We start from the raw sequence: 22,018 nt of genomic DNA, 5'->3' as shown, positions 1-22,018 counted from the left end.
GAATATACGGTATGTACGGTATAAAAACCATTACGCCTATGGAAAGTCCCCATAAAACATGAAAACCCAACGTGTGTGTGTGTGTGTGCAGTGATATGGAGAAGCAGAAGGTGTCTCTGCTGGATGCGCTCTGCAGGAAGGGCTGTGCTCTGGCAGATCAGCTGATGCAGCCGGAGGGCGGGGCCAGCGCTGGAGAGGTGGGCAGCTCTGATGACGAGCAGGGCGTGGCCAAAGCTTTGACGGACACATTCTGGGAGGTGCAGAAGTGGGCGGAGCTCACAGACTCTAAGGTACGCCGCTCAGCCTGTCATTTAAAGGGACGTCACACACACACACACACACACACACACACACACACACACACAGTTTCTGCCAGTCTAGTGTTAATCTTGAGTATCTATAGAGTATTGTTGAACACACACACTCATTCTCAAACTCACACACACATACACACACACACACACACACAGTTTCTGCCAGTCTTGTGTCAATCTTGAGTATCTATAGAGTATTGTTGAACACACACTCATTCTCAAACTCACACACACACTCAAACTCTCTCACACACACACACACACACACACACACACTCACTCACTCACTCTCACACACACTCACTCACTCACTCACTCACTCTCTCACACACACACACACTCACTCTCTCACACACACACACTCACTCACTCACACACTCACTCACACTCACACTCACACACACACACACACACACACACACACACACACACACACACACACACACACACACACACACACACACACACAGTTTCTGCCAGTCTAGTGTTAATCTTGAGTATCTATAGAGTATTGTTGAACACACACACTCATTCTCAAACTCACACACACACACACACACAGTTTCTGCCAGTCTTGTGTCAATCTTGAGTATCTATAAAGTAGTGTTGATCGCTCACTCATTCTCTCGCATGCACACACACACTTGCAGATCTCGTGTCTAAAAACACAACACCAGGGCCGTAACCCGAACGACGCTCTGTGTGTGTGTGTGTGTGTGTGTGTGAGAGAGACAGAGCTCATCTGGGAGAAGTGCCCATATAAGGAGTTCCGCCCTTTATGATGTCATACAGGGCCATACTTGGGGAAAAAAACGTTCCGAAACGTGTTGTAATCCTGAAGGCGTGTGTGTGGCACTACTCGGCCACACGCGTGTTCTGAACTGTGTTCCTCATGAGGATCAGCTCTTGACCTCTGACCCCACTCTCGATGTTTTCTCTGACTCTGGTTTCCTCTCGGCAGGTTTTGACGTTTTCCTACAAGCAGGCGCTGGCGAGCCGGATGTACGCGCGGGCCCTGAAGTTCGCCACCAAGATCGTGGAGGACAAGCCCAGCAAAGACAACTGGAGGAACTGCACACAGGTCAGTCCTGCCGCAGTGCATTCTGGGAGGAACGCGTACTCTTAAACCAGGGTTCCCACTCGTCCTGGAAAACACATGGAAAATTAGAGAAAATGTAAAATGTCCTGGAAAATCTTGTTGTCGTCTGGGAAAATTCTTCTAAAAAAAGTTATTTCTTTAGCCGAGTATAACGAGTTTATCGCTGGCCCAAACAATCAGCGCTAGTTGCAGAAGCACATGTTCAGAAACGCTGAGTTTGATGTGTGTGTGTAGTATTCTTGAATAATGATGTTTAGTCTTGTGTTGCCGCTCTCAGCCGTTAGCTAATGCTACTGCTAATGCTATAACTGCTCAGTGAATGTTAACTCGTGAGCTGCTCCCTAATCACATCATTTTGATATAAAGTCACATTTGTGTGTTATAAAGTCAGAATTGCGTGATATAAACTTTCTCAGAATTGTGAGATCTAAACTGCTATTGCAAGTTATAAAGTCCAATTCTGAGGAAAAAAGAATTGCGACAATTTTCGCGTTTATATCACAAATATGTAAAAAGTCCGAATAGCGAGATAAAGTCACAATGACCTTTTCTTTCTATTCTGTGGAGTAAACAAGCTTCCATATTCATAATGTGTGATTAAGAGCTCATGTTGAAAAATGCTGGATTGATAAGTAATGGCCATAAACTGGACGACTTTAAAAGACTTAAAGTAATATTTGGCATGATTTAGAAAGCAATATTTGGCGTGATTTAGAAAGCAATATTTGGCATGATTTAGAAAGCAATATTTGGCATGATTTAGAAAGCAATATTTGGCCTGATTTAGAAAGCAATATTTGGCATGATTTAGAAAGCAATATTTGGCGTGATTTAGAAAGCAATATTTGGCGTGATTTAGAAAGCAATATTTGGCATGATTTAAAAAGCAATATTTGGCGTGATTTAGAAAGCAATATTTGGCGTGATTTAGAAATCAATATTTGGCATGATTTAGAAAGCAATATTTGGCATGATTTATAAAGCAATATTTGGCATGATTTAGAAAGCAATATTTGGCATGATTTAGAAAGCAATATTTGGCATGATTGAGAAAGCAATATTTGGCCTGATTTAGAAAGCAATATTTGGCCTGATTTAGAAAGCAATATTTGGCATGATTTATAAAGCAATATTTGGCATGATTTAGAAAGCAATATTTGGCGTGATTTAGAAAGCAATATTTGGCATGATTTAGAAAGCAATATTTGGCATGATTGAGAAAGCAATATTTGGCCTGATTTAGAAAGCAATATTTGGCATGATTTAGAAAGCAATATTTGGCATGATTTAGAAAGCAATATTTGGCATGATTTAGAAAGCAATATTTGGCATGATTTAGAAAGCAATATTTGGCATGATTTAGAAAGCAATATTTGGCATGATTTAGAAAGCAATATTTGGCGTGATTTAGAAAGCAATATTTGGCATGATTTAGAAAGCAATATTTGGCATGATTTAGAAAGCAATATTTGGCATGATTTAGAAAGCAATATTTGGCATGATTTAAAAAGCAATATTTGGCGTGATTTAGAAAGCAATATTTGGCATGATTTAAAAAGCAATATTTGGCGTGATTTAGAAAGCAATATTTGGCGTGATTTATAAAGCAATATTTGGCATGATTTAGAAAGCAATATTTGGCATGATTTAGAAAGCAATATTTGGCATGATTTAGAAAGCAATATTTGGCATGATTTAGAAAGCAATATTTGGCATGATTTAAAAAGCAATATTTGGCGTGATTTAGAAAGCAATATTTGGCATGATTTAAAAAGCAATATTTGGCATGATTTAGAAAGCAATATTTGGCATGATTTAGAAAGCAATATTTGGCATGATTTAAAAAGCAATATTTGGCGTGATTTAGAAAGCAATATTTGGCATGATTTAAAAAGCAATATTTGGCATGATTTAGAAAGCAATATTTGGCATGATTTAGAAAGCAATATTTGGCGTGATTTAGAAAGCAATATTTGGCATGATTTAGAAAGCAATATTTGGCATGATTTAGAAAGCAATATTTGGCATGATTTAAAAAGCAATATTTGGCATGATTTAGAAAGCAATATTTGGCATGATTTAGAAAGCAATATTTGGCATGATTTAGAAAGCAATATTTGGCATGATCTAGAAAGCAATATTTGGCGTGATTTAGAAAGCAATATTTGGCGTGATTAAGAAAGCAATATTTGGCGTGATTTAGAAAGCAATATTTGGCGTGATTTAGAAAGCAATATTTGGCATGATTTAGAAAGCAATATTTGGCATGATTGAGAAAGCAATATTTGGCCTGATTTAGAAAGCAATATTTGGCCTGATTTAGAAAGCAATATTTGGCATGATTTATAAAGCAATATTTGGCATGATTTAGAAAGCAATATTTGGCGTGATTTAGAAAGCAATATTTGGCATGATTTAGAAAGCAATATTTGGCCTGATTTAGAAAGCAATATTTGGCATGATTTAGAAAGCAATATTTGGCATGATTTAGAAAGCAATATTTGGCATGATTTAGAAAGCAATATTTGGCATGATTTAGAAAGCAATATTTGGCATGATTTAGAAAGCAATATTTGGCATGATTTAGAAAGCAATATTTGGCATGATTTAGAAAGCAATATTTGGCATGATTTAGAAAGCAATATTTGGCGTGATTTAGAAAGCAATATTTGGCGTGATTTAGAAAGCAATATTTGGCATGATTTAGAAAGCAATATTTGGCATGATTTAGAAAGCAATATTTGGCATGATTTAGAAAGCAATATTTGGCATGATTTAAAAAGCAATATTTGGCGTGATTTAGAAAGCAATATTTGGCATGATTTAAAAAGCAATATTTGGCGTGATTTAGAAAGCAATATTTGGCGTGATTTATAAAGCAATATTTGGCATGATTTAGAAAGCAATATTTGGCATGATTTAGAAAGCAATATTTGGCATGATTTAGAAAGCAATATTTGGCATGATTTAGAAAGCAATATTTGGCATGATTTAAAAAGCAATATTTGGCATGATTTAGAAAGCAATATTTGGCATGATTTAGAAAGCAATATTTGGCATGATTTAAAAAGCAATATTTGGCGTGATTTAGAAAGCAATATTTGGCATGATTTAAAAAGCAATATTTGGCATGATTTAGAAAGCAATATTTGGCATGATTTAGAAAGCAATATTTGGCGTGATTTAGAAAGCAATATTTGGCATGATTTAGAAAGCAATATTTGGCGTGATTTAGAAAGCAATATTTGGCATGATTTAGAAAGCAATATTTGGCATGATTTAGAAAGCAATATTTGGCGTGATTTAGAAAGCAATATTTGGCATGATTTAAAAAGCAATATTTGGCATGATTTAGAAAGCAATATTTGGCATGATTTAGAAAGCAATATTTGGCATGATTTAAAAAGCAATATTTGGCGTGATTTAGAAAGCAATATTTGGCATGATTTAAAAAGCAATATTTGGCATGATTTAGAAAGCAATATTTGGCATGATTTAGAAAGCAATATTTGGCGTGATTTAGAAAGCAATATTTGGCATGATTTAGAAAGCAATATTTGGCATGATTTAGAAAGCAATATTTGGCATGATTTAAAAAGCAATATTTGGCATGATTTAGAAAGCAATATTTGGCATGATTTAGAAAGCAATATTTGGCATGATTTAGAAAGCAATATTTGGCATGATCTAGAAAGCAATATTTGGCGTGATTTAGAAAGCAATATTTGGCGTGATTAAGAAAGCAATATTTGGCGTGATTTAGAAAGCAATATTTGGCGTGATTTAGAAAGCAATATTTGGCGTGATTAAGAAAGCAATATTTGGCGTGATTTAGAAAGCAATATTTGGCGTGATTTAGAAAGCAATATTTGGCGTGATTTAGAAAGCAATATTTGGCGTGATCTAGAAAGCAATATTTGGCGTGATCTAGAAAGCAATATTTGGCGTGATTTAGAAAGCAATATTTGGCATGATTTAGAAAGCAATATTTGGCGTGATTTAGAAAGCAATATTTGGCGTGATCTAGAAAGCAATATTTGGCGTGATTTAGAAAGCAATATTTGGCGTGATTTAGAAAGCAATATTTGGCGTGATTTAGAAAGCAATATTTGGCGTGATCTAGAAAGCAATATTTGGCGTGATTTAGAAAGCAATATTTGGCATGATTTAGAAAGCAATATTTGGCATGATTTAGAAAGCAATATTTGGCATGATTTAGAAAGCAATATTTGGCATGATTTAGAAAGCAATATTTGGCATGATCTAGAAAGCAATATTTGGCGTGATTTAGAAAGCAATATTTGGCGTGATTAAGAAAGCAATATTTGGCGTGATTAAGAAAGCAATATTTGGCGTGATTTAGAAAGCAATATTTGGCGTGATTAAGAAAGCAATATTTGGCGTGATTGAGAAAGCAATATTTGGCATGATTTAGAAAGCAATATTTGGCGTGATCTAGAAAGCAATATTTGGCGTGATTAAGAAAGCAATATTTGGCGTGATTTAGAAAACAATATTTGGCGTGATTGAGAAAGCAATATTTGGCATGATTTAGAAAGCAATATTTGGCGTGATTTAGAAAGCAATATTTGGCATGATTTAGAAAGCAATATTTGGCGTGATTTAGAAAGCAATATTTGGCGTGATTTAGAAAGCAATATTTGGCCTGATTTAGAAAGCAATATTTGGCGGGATTTAGAAAGCAATATTTGGCATGATTTAGAAAGCAATATTTGGCATGATTTAGAAAGCAATATTTGGCGTGATTTAGAAAGCAATATTTGGCATGATTTAGAAAGCAATATTTGGCGTGATTTAGAAAGCAATATTTGGCGTGATTTAGAAAGCAATATTTGGCCTGATTTAGAAAGCAATATTTGGCGGGATTTAGAAAGCAATATTTGGCCTGATTTAGAAAGCAATATTTGGCATGATTTAGAAAGCAATATTTGGCGTGATTTAGAAAGCAATATTTGGCCTGATTTAGAAAGCAATATTTGGCGTGATTTAGAAAGCAATATTTGGCGTGATTAAGAAAGCAATATTTGGCGTGATTTAGAAAGCAATATTTGGCGTGATTTAGAAAGCAATATTTGGCGTGATTAAGAAAGCAATATTTGGCGTGATTTAGAAAGCAATATTTGGCGTGATTAAGAAAGCAATATTTGGCGTGATTTAGAAAGCAATATTTGGCGTGATTTAGAAAGCAATATTTGGCGTGATCTAGAAAGCAATATTTGGCGTGATTTAGAAAGCAATATTTGGCGTGATTAAGAAAGCAATATTTGGCGTGATTTAGAAAGCAATATTTGGCGTGATTAAGAAAGCAATATTTGGCGTGATTTAGAAAACAATATTTGGCGTGATTGAGAAAGCAATATTTGGCCTGATTTAGAAAGCAATATTTGGCATGATTTAGAAAGCAATATTTGGCGTGATTTAGAAAGCAATATTTGGCCTGATTTAGAAAGCAATATTTGGCGTGATTTAGAAAGCAATATTTGGCGTGATTAAGAAAGCAATATTTGGCGTGATTTAGAAAGCAATATTTGGCGTGATTTAGAAAGCAATATTTGGCGTGATTAAGAAAGCAATATTTGGCGTGATTTAGAAAGCAATATTTGGCGTGATTAAGAAAGCAATATTTGGCGTGATTGAGAAAGCAATATTTGGCATGATTTAGAAAGCAATATTTGGCGTGATTTAGAAAGCAATATTTGGCGTGATTTAGAAAGCAATATTTGGCGTGATTTAGAAAGCAATATTTGGCATGATTTAGAAAGCAATATTTGGCATGATTTAGAAAGCAATATTTGGCGGGATTTAGAAAGCAATATTTGGCGTGATTTAGAAAGGAATATTTGGCGTGATTTAGAAAGCAATATTTGGCGGGATTTAGAAAGCAATATTTGGCGTGATTTAGAAAGCAATATTTGGCATGATTTAGAAAGCAATATTTGGCGTGATTTAGAAAGCAATATTTGGCGTGATTTAGAAAGCAATATTTGGCGTGATTTAGAAAGCAATATTTGGCGTGATTTAGAAAGCAATATTTGGCGTGATTTAGAAAGCAATATTTGGCATGATTTAGAAAGCAATATTTGGCATGATTTAGAAAGCAATATTTGGCATGATTTAGAAAGTAATATTTGGCGTGATTTAGAAAGCAATATTTGGCATGATTTAGAAAGCAATATTTGGCGTGATTTAGAAAGCAATATTTGGCATGATTTAGAAAGCAATATTTGGCATGATTTAGAAAGCAATATTTGGCATGATTTAGAAAGCAATATTTGGCATGATTTAGAAAGCAATATTTGGCATGATTTAGAAAGCAATATTTGGCATGATTTAGAAAGCAATATTTGGCGTGATTTAGAAAGCAATATTTGGCATGATTTAGAAAGCAATATTTGGCATGATTTAGAAAGCAATATTTGGCATGATTTAGAAAGCAATATTTGGCGTGATTTAGAAAGCAATATTTGGCATGATTTAGAAAGCAATATTTGGCATGATTTAGAAAGCAATATTTGGCGTGATTTAGAAAGCAATATTTGGCGTGATTTAGAAAGCAATATTTGGCGTGATTTAGAAAGCAATATTTGGCGTGATTTAGAAAGCAATATTTGGCGTGATTTAGAAAGCAATATTTGGCATGATTTAGAAAGCAATATTTGGCGTGATTTAGAAAGCAATATTTGGCATGATTTAGAAAGCAATATTTGGCATGATTTAGAAAGCAATATTTGGCATGATTTAGAAAGCAATATTTGGCGTGATTTAGAAAGCAATATTTGGCGTGATTTAGAAAGCAATATTTGGCGTGATTTAGAAAGCAATATTTGGCGTGATTTAGAAAGCAATATTTGGCGTGATTTAGAAAGCAATATTTGGCGTGATCCTTGTCTTTTTTTCCCGTCGTAGTAAAAATTGAAAAAGTACTGGAAAATGGCTGCTGAAAAAGAGTGGGAACCCTGTCAGTCCTCGCCGCAGTGCATTCTGGGTGGATTTATCTGAATGATATGTGACGTGTGTGTGTGTGTGTGTGTGTGTGTGTGTCCGCAGCTGCTGCGCTCCCTGGGCTGGACTCACTGTGTGTCCTACACGGAGAACTGGATGCCCATCATGTTCCCGTCAGACTTCACGCCCTTCTAACACACACACATCCATCCCATAATGCCTTCTCCGACCTGATCGCCGGGCGTCTTTCCCTCCACCACAACACACACGGCAATATGAGGGACGTCCAGTTCGAGAACCGGGAGAAAATATCATTTCTTTGTTTAATTTCTGGGGGTGATTCTTTAGTTTTTTGGTGATTTTGACTCGTGTATGTCGAATGTATGCATGTTTTGTAAAGACTCAAGGGTCGATTTCTGTTCAGTTCTGAAGATCGAGCGATCGAAAGCCAGCATTTCCGGACGTGATGTCACATCCTGCCCTCACACATGCGTTGTTCTGTTCAGGACTTCTTCAAAAATGGCCTTAAATATCCCTCCCGCATTTCTCCAGGAAGATCTTCAGATATATTTATGGATGTCTCGTATTTATAAAGTATAAATGAATACTAGGTGATGCCAATATTTTAAAGCCGTTTTAATTCATGCGTAGAGTAGGTCGTGTTATTTTATATTCCTGACGGACGGTTATTTTGTTACCGCGGTGAATGTGATGAACCGTGTGTGTGTGTGTGTGTGTGTGTGATGGAGACTCTGAATAAAATCATCTGGAACTGACGTCATCGATCTCGTTTTTATGGCAAACACACTTTATTCATGATATCGACTTCAGGAAAGACACATCTCTGACTTTCATTCATCATTTGACAAGATTTTATCAAAAATCACTGTTTATGTTTTGAATGACACTTGGTGACGTTTGTCGCATTAGCGACGTGAACACACACACACACACACACACTCACTCTCTCACACACACACACACACCATGGAGATGATTCGGTTATGCTAAAGGGTCACACTGATCTAAAATGGCCGACAAATGAATGGGCAAAAATACAAACACTCAGGGAATCTTTTGGTGATCAAACCATAAATCAGCCGCGATGCAGAGAAAACAAACTCTCATGACATTTGTGGACTTTTTATTTTGAGTCATTTGAGGTCAAAGGTCCTGAAGACCCTGTGATGTGTGGTTTTCTGTGTGTTTGGCATATGTTTCTGTGCAGAGCACAATCATTATTTCAGCATTTTCTTTGTTTATCAAAAAAACTAAAGGGAACCCAAATTTGGGTCTCAAATTGGGTCAAATAATTTTTTTCGGTCCATATTTGACCCAACTTTGAGTTGAAACGAACATTTTTTTAATTGTATAAAACATCATTAATGTAATTCCACATCATGTGTGTTTGATTCTGAATAAAATGATCTGGAACTGATGGAAAACACTTTATTCTTTGTTATGAACATTTAGAGTCGCATTTTATTACAAACTATTCATGATTTTGATATTTACATGTAGATTTTGCTACGATATGCCAAACAATATTTGGGATATCATGAATATGGTTCTGTACAATCATTAATTCATCATTTTCTTTACTTTATTTGTTTATTTATCCAAAGACACTTTAGGGAAATACAAGAATTGTAAATGTAAAACACTTAAATAATCACAAATGATATTATTGATTGCATTAAGTCACTTAAAATCTTTGATATGGATAAATCCTATACATTCCCTATATGAAAATAATAATAAACATAAACCCATCACAAAACATTATTGAACATTTAAACTAACATTACACTCAAAAGTTGAGTCAAAAATGGACAAACCCAACCGTTTGGTTAAATTATTATTATTATTAACCATAGACGGTTAAAAAAAAAATATATATATATATATATATGGCCGTATTGTCCGTGACATCACCCTTAGGGTTCTGAAGAGAGTTTTGAACATAGATATGCATAATAAAGGCTAGATGTGGAATGGAGGTCGACGCCCGCTTCTGGCGGCCATCTTGTCACAGTCAGCTCGCTCACTCATTGTGTTTTAATGGTGCTTGCACTTTTTAAATAACCATAACTTGCTCAATTTTCAACCGATTTTCAAACTGTTTGGTTTGTTATAAACGTCAGAGATGTAGTTATGACACTGCATACTTATTTGTTCAAGCATCCAGAATTATAGCCACGTTAATAACGTTTGTAAGAAACCAAACCGTTTGTAAATCCGTCCAGATTTCAGTGAGATAAGAGTATTTGTGTTCAGATCACTCACCTTGATACAAGATGGCCGCCAGAAAGCTGGCCTGAGACAAGATGGCCGCCGCTGATGACGTTAGAGACTCTAATCTATTCTTTATTATGTATATCTATGGTTTTGAAGCCTAAAGTCAGCCGTCAGCACTAACAGACAGCAGACAAACGGCAATCCACCTGTCACTCAAAGTGGCCACGCCCTTAATTATGCCGAACTTTAAGGCTTTATATAATGTAAAGGAATGAGTTATAAAAACATTCCCCCCCTCACAGTCGTCATGAAGGGCAACATTAGCCGTACAGACCAAAAGCACAGTGTAAACATGTGTTCTTCTGCTGTAAAGTTGGCCATTTTAACATGAGCTCAGTGAGATTCTGCTCTCTAGTGGCCAGACCATGAACTGCAGTTTAAGGCACTTCAGTTTTGGCTTCTTTTTTTTTAAGTGTATAAATTCTTTCCAGATCATGTGAATAAAATGATCTGGACATCATATTGCTCACATTTGTGACAAAAACACTTTATCCAGGAGTTGTTCATGTTGAATGTTGTGATTTTATCACACGCGTGTTACTTGATCTTGGTCCAGAGACCCCAGGCAACAAAAATGTAATTTTACTCTGTTTATTAATGTTTTTACTCCACATTTGAGCAGTTTGTGGAGGATTTATATCATCTTTTAAATTTAAAATAAAAAGGTTTTTATACAAACACAACTTTTTATGTAAAATTGACTTTATAAAAGATCACACGGGTCATTTGACAGGGTTTATGTACACAGATTTGGCCAGTCCAATCATCACACAGCCAAAGCGCTGTAGAGTATACGTTACTGCACTGCCTACTTTAAAATGTCTTATATAGTTATTTTGACGGGTTAAAAATGTAACAAACAAACAAACATTGCCTCCTCACATCCTGTTACAAACCCAAAATGACCTGAAGCCCTAAAATTATACTTTTTTTGTTGTCCAGAAAGCTTTTATTTTATTTTTTATATATTTTAATGCATCTTTTGGAGATTTTATTATTTTTTATTTTATTTTATTGCTTTTATTTATCTTCAAATGACTAGATTTGTCATATAAATGAAGCACATTCACATTCTTTCAACTTAAATTCAAAATATTGGGTCAATTAGGACCTCATTTTATGGGGGAAAAAATAATAACATGATATTTCATGACTCGATATGAAGCGGATGAGCTGTTCCGCTGGGTCCTAAAGTCAGTTCTTGAGGTTATCTCTTCATTATAATAATAATAATACATTTTATTTATAATGCGCTTTTCTTAAACCCAAGATACAGACATGGTGTTATAATCTGGGTTCCCACTCGTCCTGGAAAACCTGGAAAATTTGAGAAAATGTAAAATGTCCTGGAAAATCTTGTTGTCGTCTGGGAAAATTCTTTTAAAAAAAAGTTATTTCTTTAGCCGAGTATAACGAGTTTATCGCTGGCCCAAACAATCAGCGCTAGTTGCAGAAGCACATGTTCAGAAACGCTGAGTTTGATGTGTGTGTGTGTGTGTGTAGTATTCTTGAATGATGATGTTTAGTCTTGTGTTGCCGCTCTCAGCCGTTAGCTAATGCTAATGCTATAACTGCTCAGTGAATATTAACTCGTGAGCTGCTCCCTAATCACATCATTTTGATATAAAGTCACATTTGTGTGTTATAAAGTCAGAATTGCGTGATATAAACTCGCAAGTCTTTTCTTCACAATTGACTTTTTTTTGCGCAGTTGCGAGTTTATATCTTGCAATTGTGACTTCTTTTCTCAGAATTGTGAGATCTGCAATTGCAAGTTATAAAGTCCAATTCTGAGGAAAAAAAAGAATTGCGACAATTTTCGCGTTTATATCACAAATATGTAAAAACTCAGAATAGCGAGATAAAGTCACAATGACCTTTTCTTTCTATTCTGTGGAGTAAACAAGCTTCCATAGTCATAATGTGTGATTAAGAGCTCATGTTGAAAAATGCTGGATCGTTAAGTAATGGCCATAAACTGGACGGCTTTTAAGCAATATTTGGCGTGATCCTTGTCTTTTTTAGTCAAATTGAAAATGTCCTGGAAAAGTACTGGAAAATCTTTTCTGAAAAAGAGTGGGAACCCTGTTAAACGGGTTTGAGAAAAGCGCATTAATATTCCTAACATTCATTCCAAAGGGGTCCCGTGAAATTGACCCCCCCCCCCAAAAGCTCCTCGAATCCAGTCATTTTTGGTGTATTCGAAGTGCCACAAAAGTCCTGAGGTCACTCCGATGAACACAAAAAAAGAGTTTGATTTGATGATCTATAACGCTCAGTGTAGTTTGTGAAGGCCCTGCTCAGATTCTCCTGGTGGCCGAGTAAATCCTCACCTCGTCCAGCTCGGTCATTAGCGAAGTGTGAAACGCTTCCTGGAAGTTCGCGATGAAGAGCAGATCCGCCTGATAGCGGACTTTGTTTGCGAAGATGAGCGTTGTGTTCGGTCCGCAGAAATGCCGCATGGTGTCGAGAAGCTCGGTGAGATAGTCGTGGTGATAGACCAGATCGGCGGCTAGCACGTAGTCGTAGCGGTGGGTGGAGCGGGGGAAGGTGTGCTCCAGTGCCCCGCCCCATTCCAGCGCAGTGACCCGAGGCTCATGCCTCCACTGCCCCCTGGTGTTCCGGTTCAAGTTGCACCGCAGATTGCCGAGGATTTCCGGAAGATCTGTGGCGGTCAGTTTAGCCCCTACAGATCAGAGACATTATTCAGCAATTCAGATATCAAGGCTGCGTTCCAATAGCCTAACAAACGGTCAGCCTATGGTAGCATTAAAGAGGTCATGAATCGAGAAGTCAATTGGCCCCGCCCACTGGAGTGTTAGTGAGATGACGAGGAGAGAAGAGCAAAACTAAAAATAACATCACCTTCCAATCACAGCAGTGGGCGTTTACACTGAAGCCTCACAGCAGCCAATCACAGCAGTGGGCGTTTATACTGAAGTCTCACAGCAGCCAATCACAGCAGTGGGCGTTTACACTGAGCAGCCAATCACAGCAGTGGGCGTTTACACTGAGCAGCCAATCACAGCAGTGGGCGTTTACACTGAGCAGCCAATCACAGCAGTGGGCGTTTACACTGAAGTCTCACAGTCAATTGGCCCCGCCCACTGGAGTGTTAGTGAGATGACGAGGAGAGAAGAGCGAAACTAAAAATAACATCACCTTCCAATCACAGCAGTGGGCGTTTACACTGAAGTCTCACAGCAGCCAATCACAGCAGTGGGCGTTTATACTGAAGTCTCACAGCAGCCAATCACAGCAGTGGGCGTTTACACTGAGCAGCCAATCACAGCAGTGGGCGTTTACACTGAAGTCTCACAGTCAATTGGCCCCGCCCACTGGAGTGTTAGTGAGATGACGAGGAGAGAAAAGCGAAACTAAAAATAACATCACCTTCCAATCACAGCAGTGGGCGTTTACACTGAAGTCTCACAGCAGCCAATCACCGCAGTGGGCGTTTATACTGAAGTCTCACAGCAGCCAATCACAGCAGTGGGCGTTTATACTGAAGTCTCACCGCAGCCAATCACAGCAGTGGGCGTTTACACTGAAGCCTCACAGCAGCCAATCACAGCAGTGGGCGTTTATACTGAAGTCTCACAGCAGCCAATCACAGCAGTGGGCGTTTACACTGAGCAGCCAATCACAGCAGTGGGCGTTTACACTGAAGTCTCACAGTCAATTGGCCCCGCCCACTGGAGTGTTAGTGAGATGACGAGGAGAGAAAAGCGAAACTAAAAATATCACCTTCCAATCACAGCAGTGGGCGTTTACACTGAAGTCTCACAGCGGCCAATCACAGCAATGGGCGTTTACACTGAGCAGCCAATCACAGCAGTGGGCGTTTACACTGAAGTCTCACAGCGGCCAATCACAGCAGTGGACGTTTACACTGAGCAGCCAATCACAGCAGTGGGCGTTTGCACTGAAGTCTCACAGCGGCCAATCACAGCAATGGGCGTTTACACTGAGCAGCCAATCGCAGCAGTGGGCGTTTACACTGAAGTCTCACAGCGGCCAATCACAGCAGTGGGCGTTTACACTGAAGTCTCACAGTGGCCAATCACAGCAGTGGGCGTTTACACTGAGCAGCCAATCACAGCAGTGGGCGTTTACACTGAAGTCTCACAGCGGCCAATCACAGCAGTGGACGTTTACACTGAAGTCTCACAGCAGACACGCCCCTTCAAGCAGAGCATTCAAATCAGAGGCTAAAATCAGGGTAGGAAAAATTACTGTTATTTCTAAATTATGACAATTTTTTATGTAAAAATCACACTAACATTATAAGTGCACGCCAGGAAACAATGCAGTTCATGACCCCTTTAAACAGAGAGAATGTTATGTGGTTAAATCTTAGCCTATAGGGGCACACCTGGCACACGTTTTATTGCTGTTTTCCCCTTTTGTAATCATAAGTTAGGTGTCAAACCTCAAACACTCAATAATCGCTGTTTATTAAATGAAATATTGGACCCCAAGTTACCCAGAAGTGTGGCAACGATGGAGAGGAGGCCGGTTCCGGCTCCGAGCTCCAGGGTGGATTTGTCCAGTAGATTGATCTGCTGTCGGCCTGTTGGGGTGTCCAGCAATCGGCACAGGGCCAGAGCCTACCACATTCAAAACCAAGTGTTAAATCACACTTTAAAGGTGCGCCATGTTGGGTTTGCTCGACTCTACGCCTGTGATCTTGGACGTTATCCTCATAGATATGCATAATAAAGGCTAGATGTGGAATGGAGGTCGACGCCCGCTTCTGGCGGCCATCTTGTCACAGTCAGCTCGCTCACTCATTGTGTTTTAATGGTCCTTGCACTTTTTAAATGACCAGAACTTGCTAAATTTTCTACTGATTTTCAAACTGTTTGGTTTGTTATAAACGTCGGAGATGTAGTTATGACACTGCATACTTATTAATAATTATTTTGTCAAGCATCCAGAATTATATCCACGTTAATAACGTTTGTAAGAAACCAAACCGTTTGTAAATCCGTCCAGATTTCAGCGAGATAAGAGTATTTGTGTTCAGATCACTCGCCTCACATCAGGAGCCCGCCAGAAAGCTTGCCTGTGACAAGATGGCCGCCAGAAAGCTGGCCTGTGACAAGATAGCTGCCAGAAAGCTTGCCTGTGACAAGATGGCCTCCAGGAAGCTGGCCTGTGACAAGATGGCCGCCAGAAAGCTTGCCTGTGACAAGATGACCGCCAGAAAGCTTGCCTGTGACAAGATGGCCGCCAGAAAGCTTGCCTGTGACAAGATGCCCGCCACAAAGCTTGCCTGTGACAAGATGGCCGCAAGAAAGCTTGCCTGTGACAAGATGGCCGCCAGAAAGCTGGCCTGTGACAAGATGGCCGCCAGAAAGCTTGCCTGTGACAAGATGGCCGCCAGAAAGCTGGCCTGTGACAAGATAGCTGCCAGAAAGCTTGCCTGTGACAAGATGGCCTCCAGGAAGCTGGCCTGTGACAAGATGGCCGCCAGAAAGCTTGCCTGTGACAAGATGCCTGCCAGAAAGCTGGCCTGTGACAAGATGGCTGCCAGAAAGCTTGCCTGTGACAAGATGGCCTCCAGGAAGCTGGCCTGTGACAAGATGCCCGCCAGAAAGCTTGCCTGTGACAAGATGGCCGCCAGAAAGCTGGCCTGTGACAAGATGGCCGCCGGTGATGACGTTAGAGACGCTAATCTAGCCTTTATTATGTATATCTATGGTTATACTGACACCTCATGCCTTGGATGCAGCATCACACACAAGTAAAGTATTTGTTTACTAATGTCATCATATACTCTCTAATGTCTCTCATTATTCATGTCTCACCGCTGGCCATATTGTGCCACCGTAAGAATCTATGGACTCCTCAATTGTGATATCCTGTCCCAGAAAATGGTACACTTCTTTCTGAGGCCTGTAGTAAACAGTTGGTGCCCATGCTCTTGTGTGCTTCTTCTCTGCGCTTGCTTCCTCTGAAAGAAAAGGCCAAATCAGACAACACTGCAAAAAATGCTTTTCTTACTTAGTATTTTTGTCTTGTTTCTGGTCCGAACATCTAAAAATTCTCAAAACAAGAAGCATTTACTAGCCAAATAAAAATTATTGTATTGTTTTGGGGGGAAATAACTCAAAATTAAGTGAGTTAATCTGCCAATGGGGTAAACAAAATAATCTTAATTCAAACAGAAAACAAGATTATTTTGCTTACCCCATTGGTAGATTATTTTGCTTATTTTAAAGCTACACTGTGTAACTTTTTTAGTTTATTCTTAGCTAAAAACAAAAAAAAAATATGTGCTCATTAATGTATATTTACTTCTTTCAAGTAATAAAGTATTCTGGTAAGTTTATATTATGCCATTGTAAACACATACGGGTGAGGGTTCGAATGCGGGTCGCCATGTTGCCCCGCCATCTTGAAAGTACATTAGCCAAAGAGGGACATTCCCGTAAATTCAAGCTTTGCCTTTGGCGTTTTAACACTCGATGGCACCGTGTCGAATGTGGACGAGGTCGAACTGGAAGCCATGTTAATCTTGGACTAAATCAGCCACCGTAGGAGTTAAAACGAAATCGGAATTGAGAGGAACAGAAACTAATATTCACTGGATGGTCATATACAAGTTCACCACTAGATGGGGGAAAATATCACACAGTGTAGCTTTAAGCAAAAACTCCCTTAATTTTGAGTTATTTTCCCCCAAAACAAGACAAAAACTTTTGCTTGTCTAGTAAATGCTTCTTATGTAAGATTTTTTAGATGTTTGGACTGAAAACAAGGCATTTTTGGCAGTGAAGGGACTGTGGTCGAATGTCCAGAATGTGTTACTGACCAGAGTTCTGCTGTACGGATGTTGAGCCGTCGCTCTCTTCATCTCCACTCTCCTCTGTTTCAAGGTTTGTGTCGTCCTCCTCTTCCTCTTCTTCTTCTTTGATATCGTTCACATCCTCCAAATGCAACGATTCCTCCCGATTGTCCACATCACCATCCCCTGGTTTCCTTTGCTCATCTTTATCTTCATATTCTTGAACCTGTTCTCCAGTCGACCGTTTGACCCTTCCTTCAGGAATCTCTTGCTTTGCCTCGTTCTCGTCCTCTCCTTTCCTCTCTTTTACCATCACTAGTTCACTTTCCTCTCGCACGGTGGCGGAGTAAATTCTGACCTCTCCATTGTCCGCGAGCAAGGCGGTGTTGAACGTTTTTGTGAAGTTCTCCACGAACACCAGATCAGAGTCGAAGCGGGTTTTGTTGGCCCATATGAGGGTTGTCCCGGGTTGACAGAAGTGGCGCATGGTGACCAGTAAATCTGCTAGGAAGTCGTGATGATAGACCACATCGGCTGCTAAAATGTAGTCGTACCTGTAGACTGAATGAGGGAAGGTCTTATCGAGCTCATTCCCCCAAAGGAGCGGCGCCACCTGAGGGGTGTATCTACAGCGGCCCCGTGTGTTCCTGGACAGGTTGCATCTCAGGTTCCCGAGGACCTCCGGCAGGTCAGTTGCGGTCACCCAAGCACCTGGAGAAGATTTGTACAGGTTTGAAAATGCATAACACAACACAATAGGTGTTTCTCAATGTCAAGGATCCTTCCTCTGTAGGGCTAGTCCTTCCAAGTCACTTCCTTCAGAGGCTAGGCGAGGCGAGGCTCTTCTTTAGCATTCGGAGAACAGGCTAGCAAGTGCACGTCAGCCTCATTATGTCGGTGAAAAGGTCCGTTAGCCATCAATAACGTCATTTGTATAATATCAGTACGGTAGTAATTTGTAATGTCATTTAAATGTTAAACTTTACTTATATTTACTACCGTTATAACAAATGTTTGGTAACGTAAATACTTACACTTGAAAGCATATTGCCCCGTTACCACTCCGACTGCGATATTTTGTATTTTTTGAAAAAGATAGCAAAGCTGCGCGCATATAGGATTGTGGGTGATTTGAGAATGCTAAGTGCGTGAAGTCTACTCGTAAGCATCCTTTCCTGTATATGGCATATTTTTCGAACGAAGGACTCAGACCTTGGTTGAAATTCCAAGGATCCTCGACATTGGAACAGCCCTTCGACGGACGTTGGTGACGTAGCATCCTCGGAATTCTGGCTTCCGAGGATCCTTCCTTGACATTGAGAAACGCCAAATGTGTTTTTGAACAATCAGAATCTTTGGTATCTACCTAACAGACTGGCCACGATGGACACGAGACCCGTGCCGGCTCCAATCTCCAGCACCGCCTTATCAAGAAGATCAACCGTCACTCGATTGGACTCGAGGTAGTGACACAAAGCCAGAGCCTAAAGGAGCATTTGTGGTGATAAACATCAGTCAGCAACACATATACAAAGGGTTGGAGGTTTGTTGAGACGCCCCTGGTTGAGCTCTGACGATACAGATCCACTTTTGCGGCACGACTGAAGCGTGGTGTTGTGACGCTTCCCCTCGTGTGTGTGTTGATGGGCGTTCCTCAAGTTTACCGCTATGGGCGTGCGTTTGAGCCAGCGGGGAATGAAAAGCAAAGGACCGGCGAGAGACTTCCCTCCGTCTCCATGTGCTCTACTTCTATTGGATAGTCTTGTCGCATTCAACGGATTCATTTGCATAAAGTTGAGCTTCGGCCAGCTTTTTTGACGCGCGGCATTTGTTCAAATGCAGCGCCGCCTTCCCGGAATGCTTTGCGGGTGCGTTAAAGTCGCATGACGTCACCCATAGGAATAAAGTGGAGTGCGGCGCGACAGAAGTGTTGCACGGACAAGTGGATCTGCACCTTAATGCTGTGTTCACACCAAACGCGAATAGAGCGTCTGGCGCGAGTGATTTCAATGTTAAGTCAATGGAAAGGCGCGTTGACGTGCGTCTGGAGGTCCCGCGGCGCGGAAGGCGCGTTTCGCGCGGCACGAAGGACGCGAATCCGGCTCATTCGCGCGTCCAGTTTGCGCGAATGACGCGAATTGGACGCAAATTAGACGCAAATTGAATGTCTTGCGCGTTACACGCGAATGGTGCTTTTGTGCATTCATGCGTTTGAAGCGAATTCGCGTCTGACGCCCGAGTTGAAAAATTTGAACTTTGGCGTCAATTCGCGACACGTTAACCAATCAGGAGCCTGCTTGCTGCGGTCACGTGGTAAAGTGAAGTAAGAAACCTTGCATAATTTAAAAATACTACTATTGTGTCACAAAATGTAGTTTTGAGTCTTTTTCAGGTGATAATGTAGTTGTTTAAAGCTCAAATCGGTGGTTTATTTATAAAGAGAGCGCCTATTTAAAAAAAAAAATCTTGTGTTTTTGGAGTTGTGAGATCCAGGCGATCACCGGGCGCTCAGCGCTCATTAACCCCAGCGAGGGCAGCCTTTCCTCGGCCAGTTCTTCTGCATCTGCCGCTGGCTCTGATGTCCTGTAGTGGTTCGTAGATCTAACGGCCGATCTTTGCTCTCATGAATCTATAATTTGTTGTCTGCCAAATTTTTGACTGAGGGCAAAGAGAAGTTTCATAACTTTATGTTTTAGGTTATTTAAACATACATGCAGTGAAGATAATGTAGGAGTTGCCTGGACCACATTTGTGTGGCTATTAATGATAAATATATATTTTTAATGAAAATGAAAAGAGGCAGAGTGGTGTTTTATGACATATTTCTCCTGGAGTGCCTTAAACGCGCGTCAATTTCGCTTCCAGCGCTCGATTTCTATGCGCGTCCAACTCGCTGCGGGCGCGCGAATACATTCAAAATGTTCACGCGTGAAACTAGACGCGGTAGACGTGATTTTGACGCTCTATTCGCGTTTGGTGTGAACGCAGCATAAAGGCATCAAATGCAGTTCTCCAACACTCCTACCATTGGTCAGTTCGATAGTCCCGCCCCAAACTCACGCATTTGGTTGTGAAAGCTAGCCTGACGTCGTCATACTCAATTCTAGTGAGAATATGAGTCTGATCTGGGGCCCGTTCTTCGTACCTCGCTAACTCAGTTAGCTGGATTTGATTGTTGACGATTTAGCATGATCTTGGATTGTTTGGTTCTTCGACGCTCATCCTGGATGTCCGTAAGCTTAAACCTGCTCGCGAGCGGCTTATGTCATGTAAACAGGATTAGATCGCATCTTGAGGTGATACTTAAAATCTGTCCCAGCCACTGCTACTTTATTACAAGAGTTCATTACTGAACCAGGGGCAATAATAATAATTTTAAATAATAATAATATACAAATTTTAAATTGTAAATATCATAGTGTTGTGTATAATACTATAGACACAGCCACTTGGAGATGCAGAGAATTTGATCTTGACCCTTAAGAAACTTTAATACTGTCACGTTACAAATCTGCTTCAAATTGAATTCAAAATTTAATTACAACATTGAAATAAAAATTTATACTGTATAAAATCGTGAATATAAATAATTGGTAATCATGTTTAAAAAAAAAATGTATCATTGATCAATAACTTTTATGTTGTCTTGGTCGTTTAGCTGTTTCCTTATAAAGGTCCAGATATTCGTGGGTTTTTTTTGTGTAATTTGCCAAGTTTTTTGCCAGGTGGCTTTTTTAATTATATGATGTCATTACGTTGCTGTCTTGACGCCAGCCAATCGCTGCATTGCTGATCGTGGTTTCGAGTATCGATGGATCTGCCCTCTTCAGGGAACACAAGAATACAATATTTAATCCAGATATTTAAATCCAATCCGCAAATTCGTTTGAAGAACCTAATTAGGAATGTAATGTAGGTGTGTGTGTGTGTGTGTGTTAAGAAAAATAATCTTAATTCAAACAGAAAACAACATTATTTTTCTTACCCCATTGGCAGATTATTCTGCTTATTTTAAGCAAAAACTCCCTTAATTGTGAGTTATTTTCCCCCAAAACAAGACAAAAACTTTTGCTTGTCTAGTAAATGCTTCTTAATGTAAGATTTTTTAGATATTTGGACTGAAAACAAGACAAAAATACTAAGTAAGAAAAGCATTTTTTGCAGTGCAGTGCAATCAGATCCATACCTGGAATCACCTCTTACTGTATTTCCTCAAATGCATTTCTCAAGAAATGGAGGATCTTCTTCCTGCAAAGGTGAGCTTTCCTTGACCACAGTTATCGGGTTAGTGCTTCTGCAAGCCCATCCTCAGAGAGGTTATAGTCGAGCATCATCCGCTCTCCAGCGTCACGCCGGCTATATTTAGCTGGAGATTCATCCACACAAACACTGAGAAATAGAGCATGATGTGATGGAGATGGCTATTTGAGGAGTTGAGCTTCTGTTGGCACAAAGAGATCCGGAGAGTAAACACTAAAGCCTTGAGATGATAAGTGTTTCGTCAGTTAGTTTGACTATGAACTTCTCATAGTTCACACATGATAATGCCTC

The 22,018-nt window shown here is 39.6% G+C and overlaps 2 protein-coding genes across 4 annotated transcripts in view; one reads left to right on the top strand and one right to left on the bottom strand.

Annotated features, from left to right (window-relative positions):
• Window positions 1-9,818, top strand: part of tpp2 (tripeptidyl peptidase 2) — a 110,521-nt gene extending 100,703 nt beyond the window's left edge. The window contains exons 22-24 of the mRNA XM_079811789.1: window positions 92-290; window positions 1,276-1,395; window positions 8,482-9,818. Coding sequence (XP_079667915.1) covers window positions 92-290; window positions 1,276-1,395; window positions 8,482-8,571 — 409 coding nt within the window. The 3' untranslated portion in view covers window positions 8,572-9,818. The remainder of the gene's footprint in view (window positions 1-91; window positions 291-1,275; window positions 1,396-8,481) is intronic.
• A 1,266-nt stretch (window positions 9,819-11,084) lies between these two features.
• Window positions 11,085-21,803, bottom strand: mettl21ca (methyltransferase 21C, AARS1 lysine a). Of its 3 annotated transcripts, none has more exons than XM_079811790.1 (6): window positions 21,607-21,803; window positions 18,834-19,068; window positions 17,495-18,178; window positions 16,488-16,633; window positions 15,161-15,284; window positions 11,085-13,360 (listed from the first exon to the last, which is right to left on the bottom strand). In XM_079811790.1, exons 3-6 carry the CDS (start codon window positions 17,952-17,954, stop codon window positions 12,975-12,977), a joined length of 1,116 nt encoding a protein of 371 aa, XP_079667916.1. In that variant the 5' UTR covers window positions 17,955-18,178; window positions 18,834-19,068; window positions 21,607-21,803; the 3' UTR covers window positions 11,085-12,974. The 3 variants fall into 3 exon arrangements, with proteins under 3 accessions (XP_079667916.1, XP_079667917.1, XP_079667918.1); XM_079811791.1 differs by having other exon boundaries at window positions 18,834-19,133; window positions 21,664-21,803; XM_079811792.1 differs by having other exon boundaries at window positions 18,834-19,133; window positions 21,654-21,760.
• Between the last annotated feature and the right edge of the window lie 215 nt (window positions 21,804-22,018).

Source organism: Gobio gobio (assembly GCF_949357685.1).
Source record: "Gobio gobio genome assembly, chromosome: 3".
NCBI classification, from domain to species: Eukaryota; Metazoa; Chordata; class Actinopteri; order Cypriniformes; family Gobionidae; genus Gobio; species Gobio gobio.
This window is presented reverse-complemented; position numbering and strand designations above follow the sequence as displayed.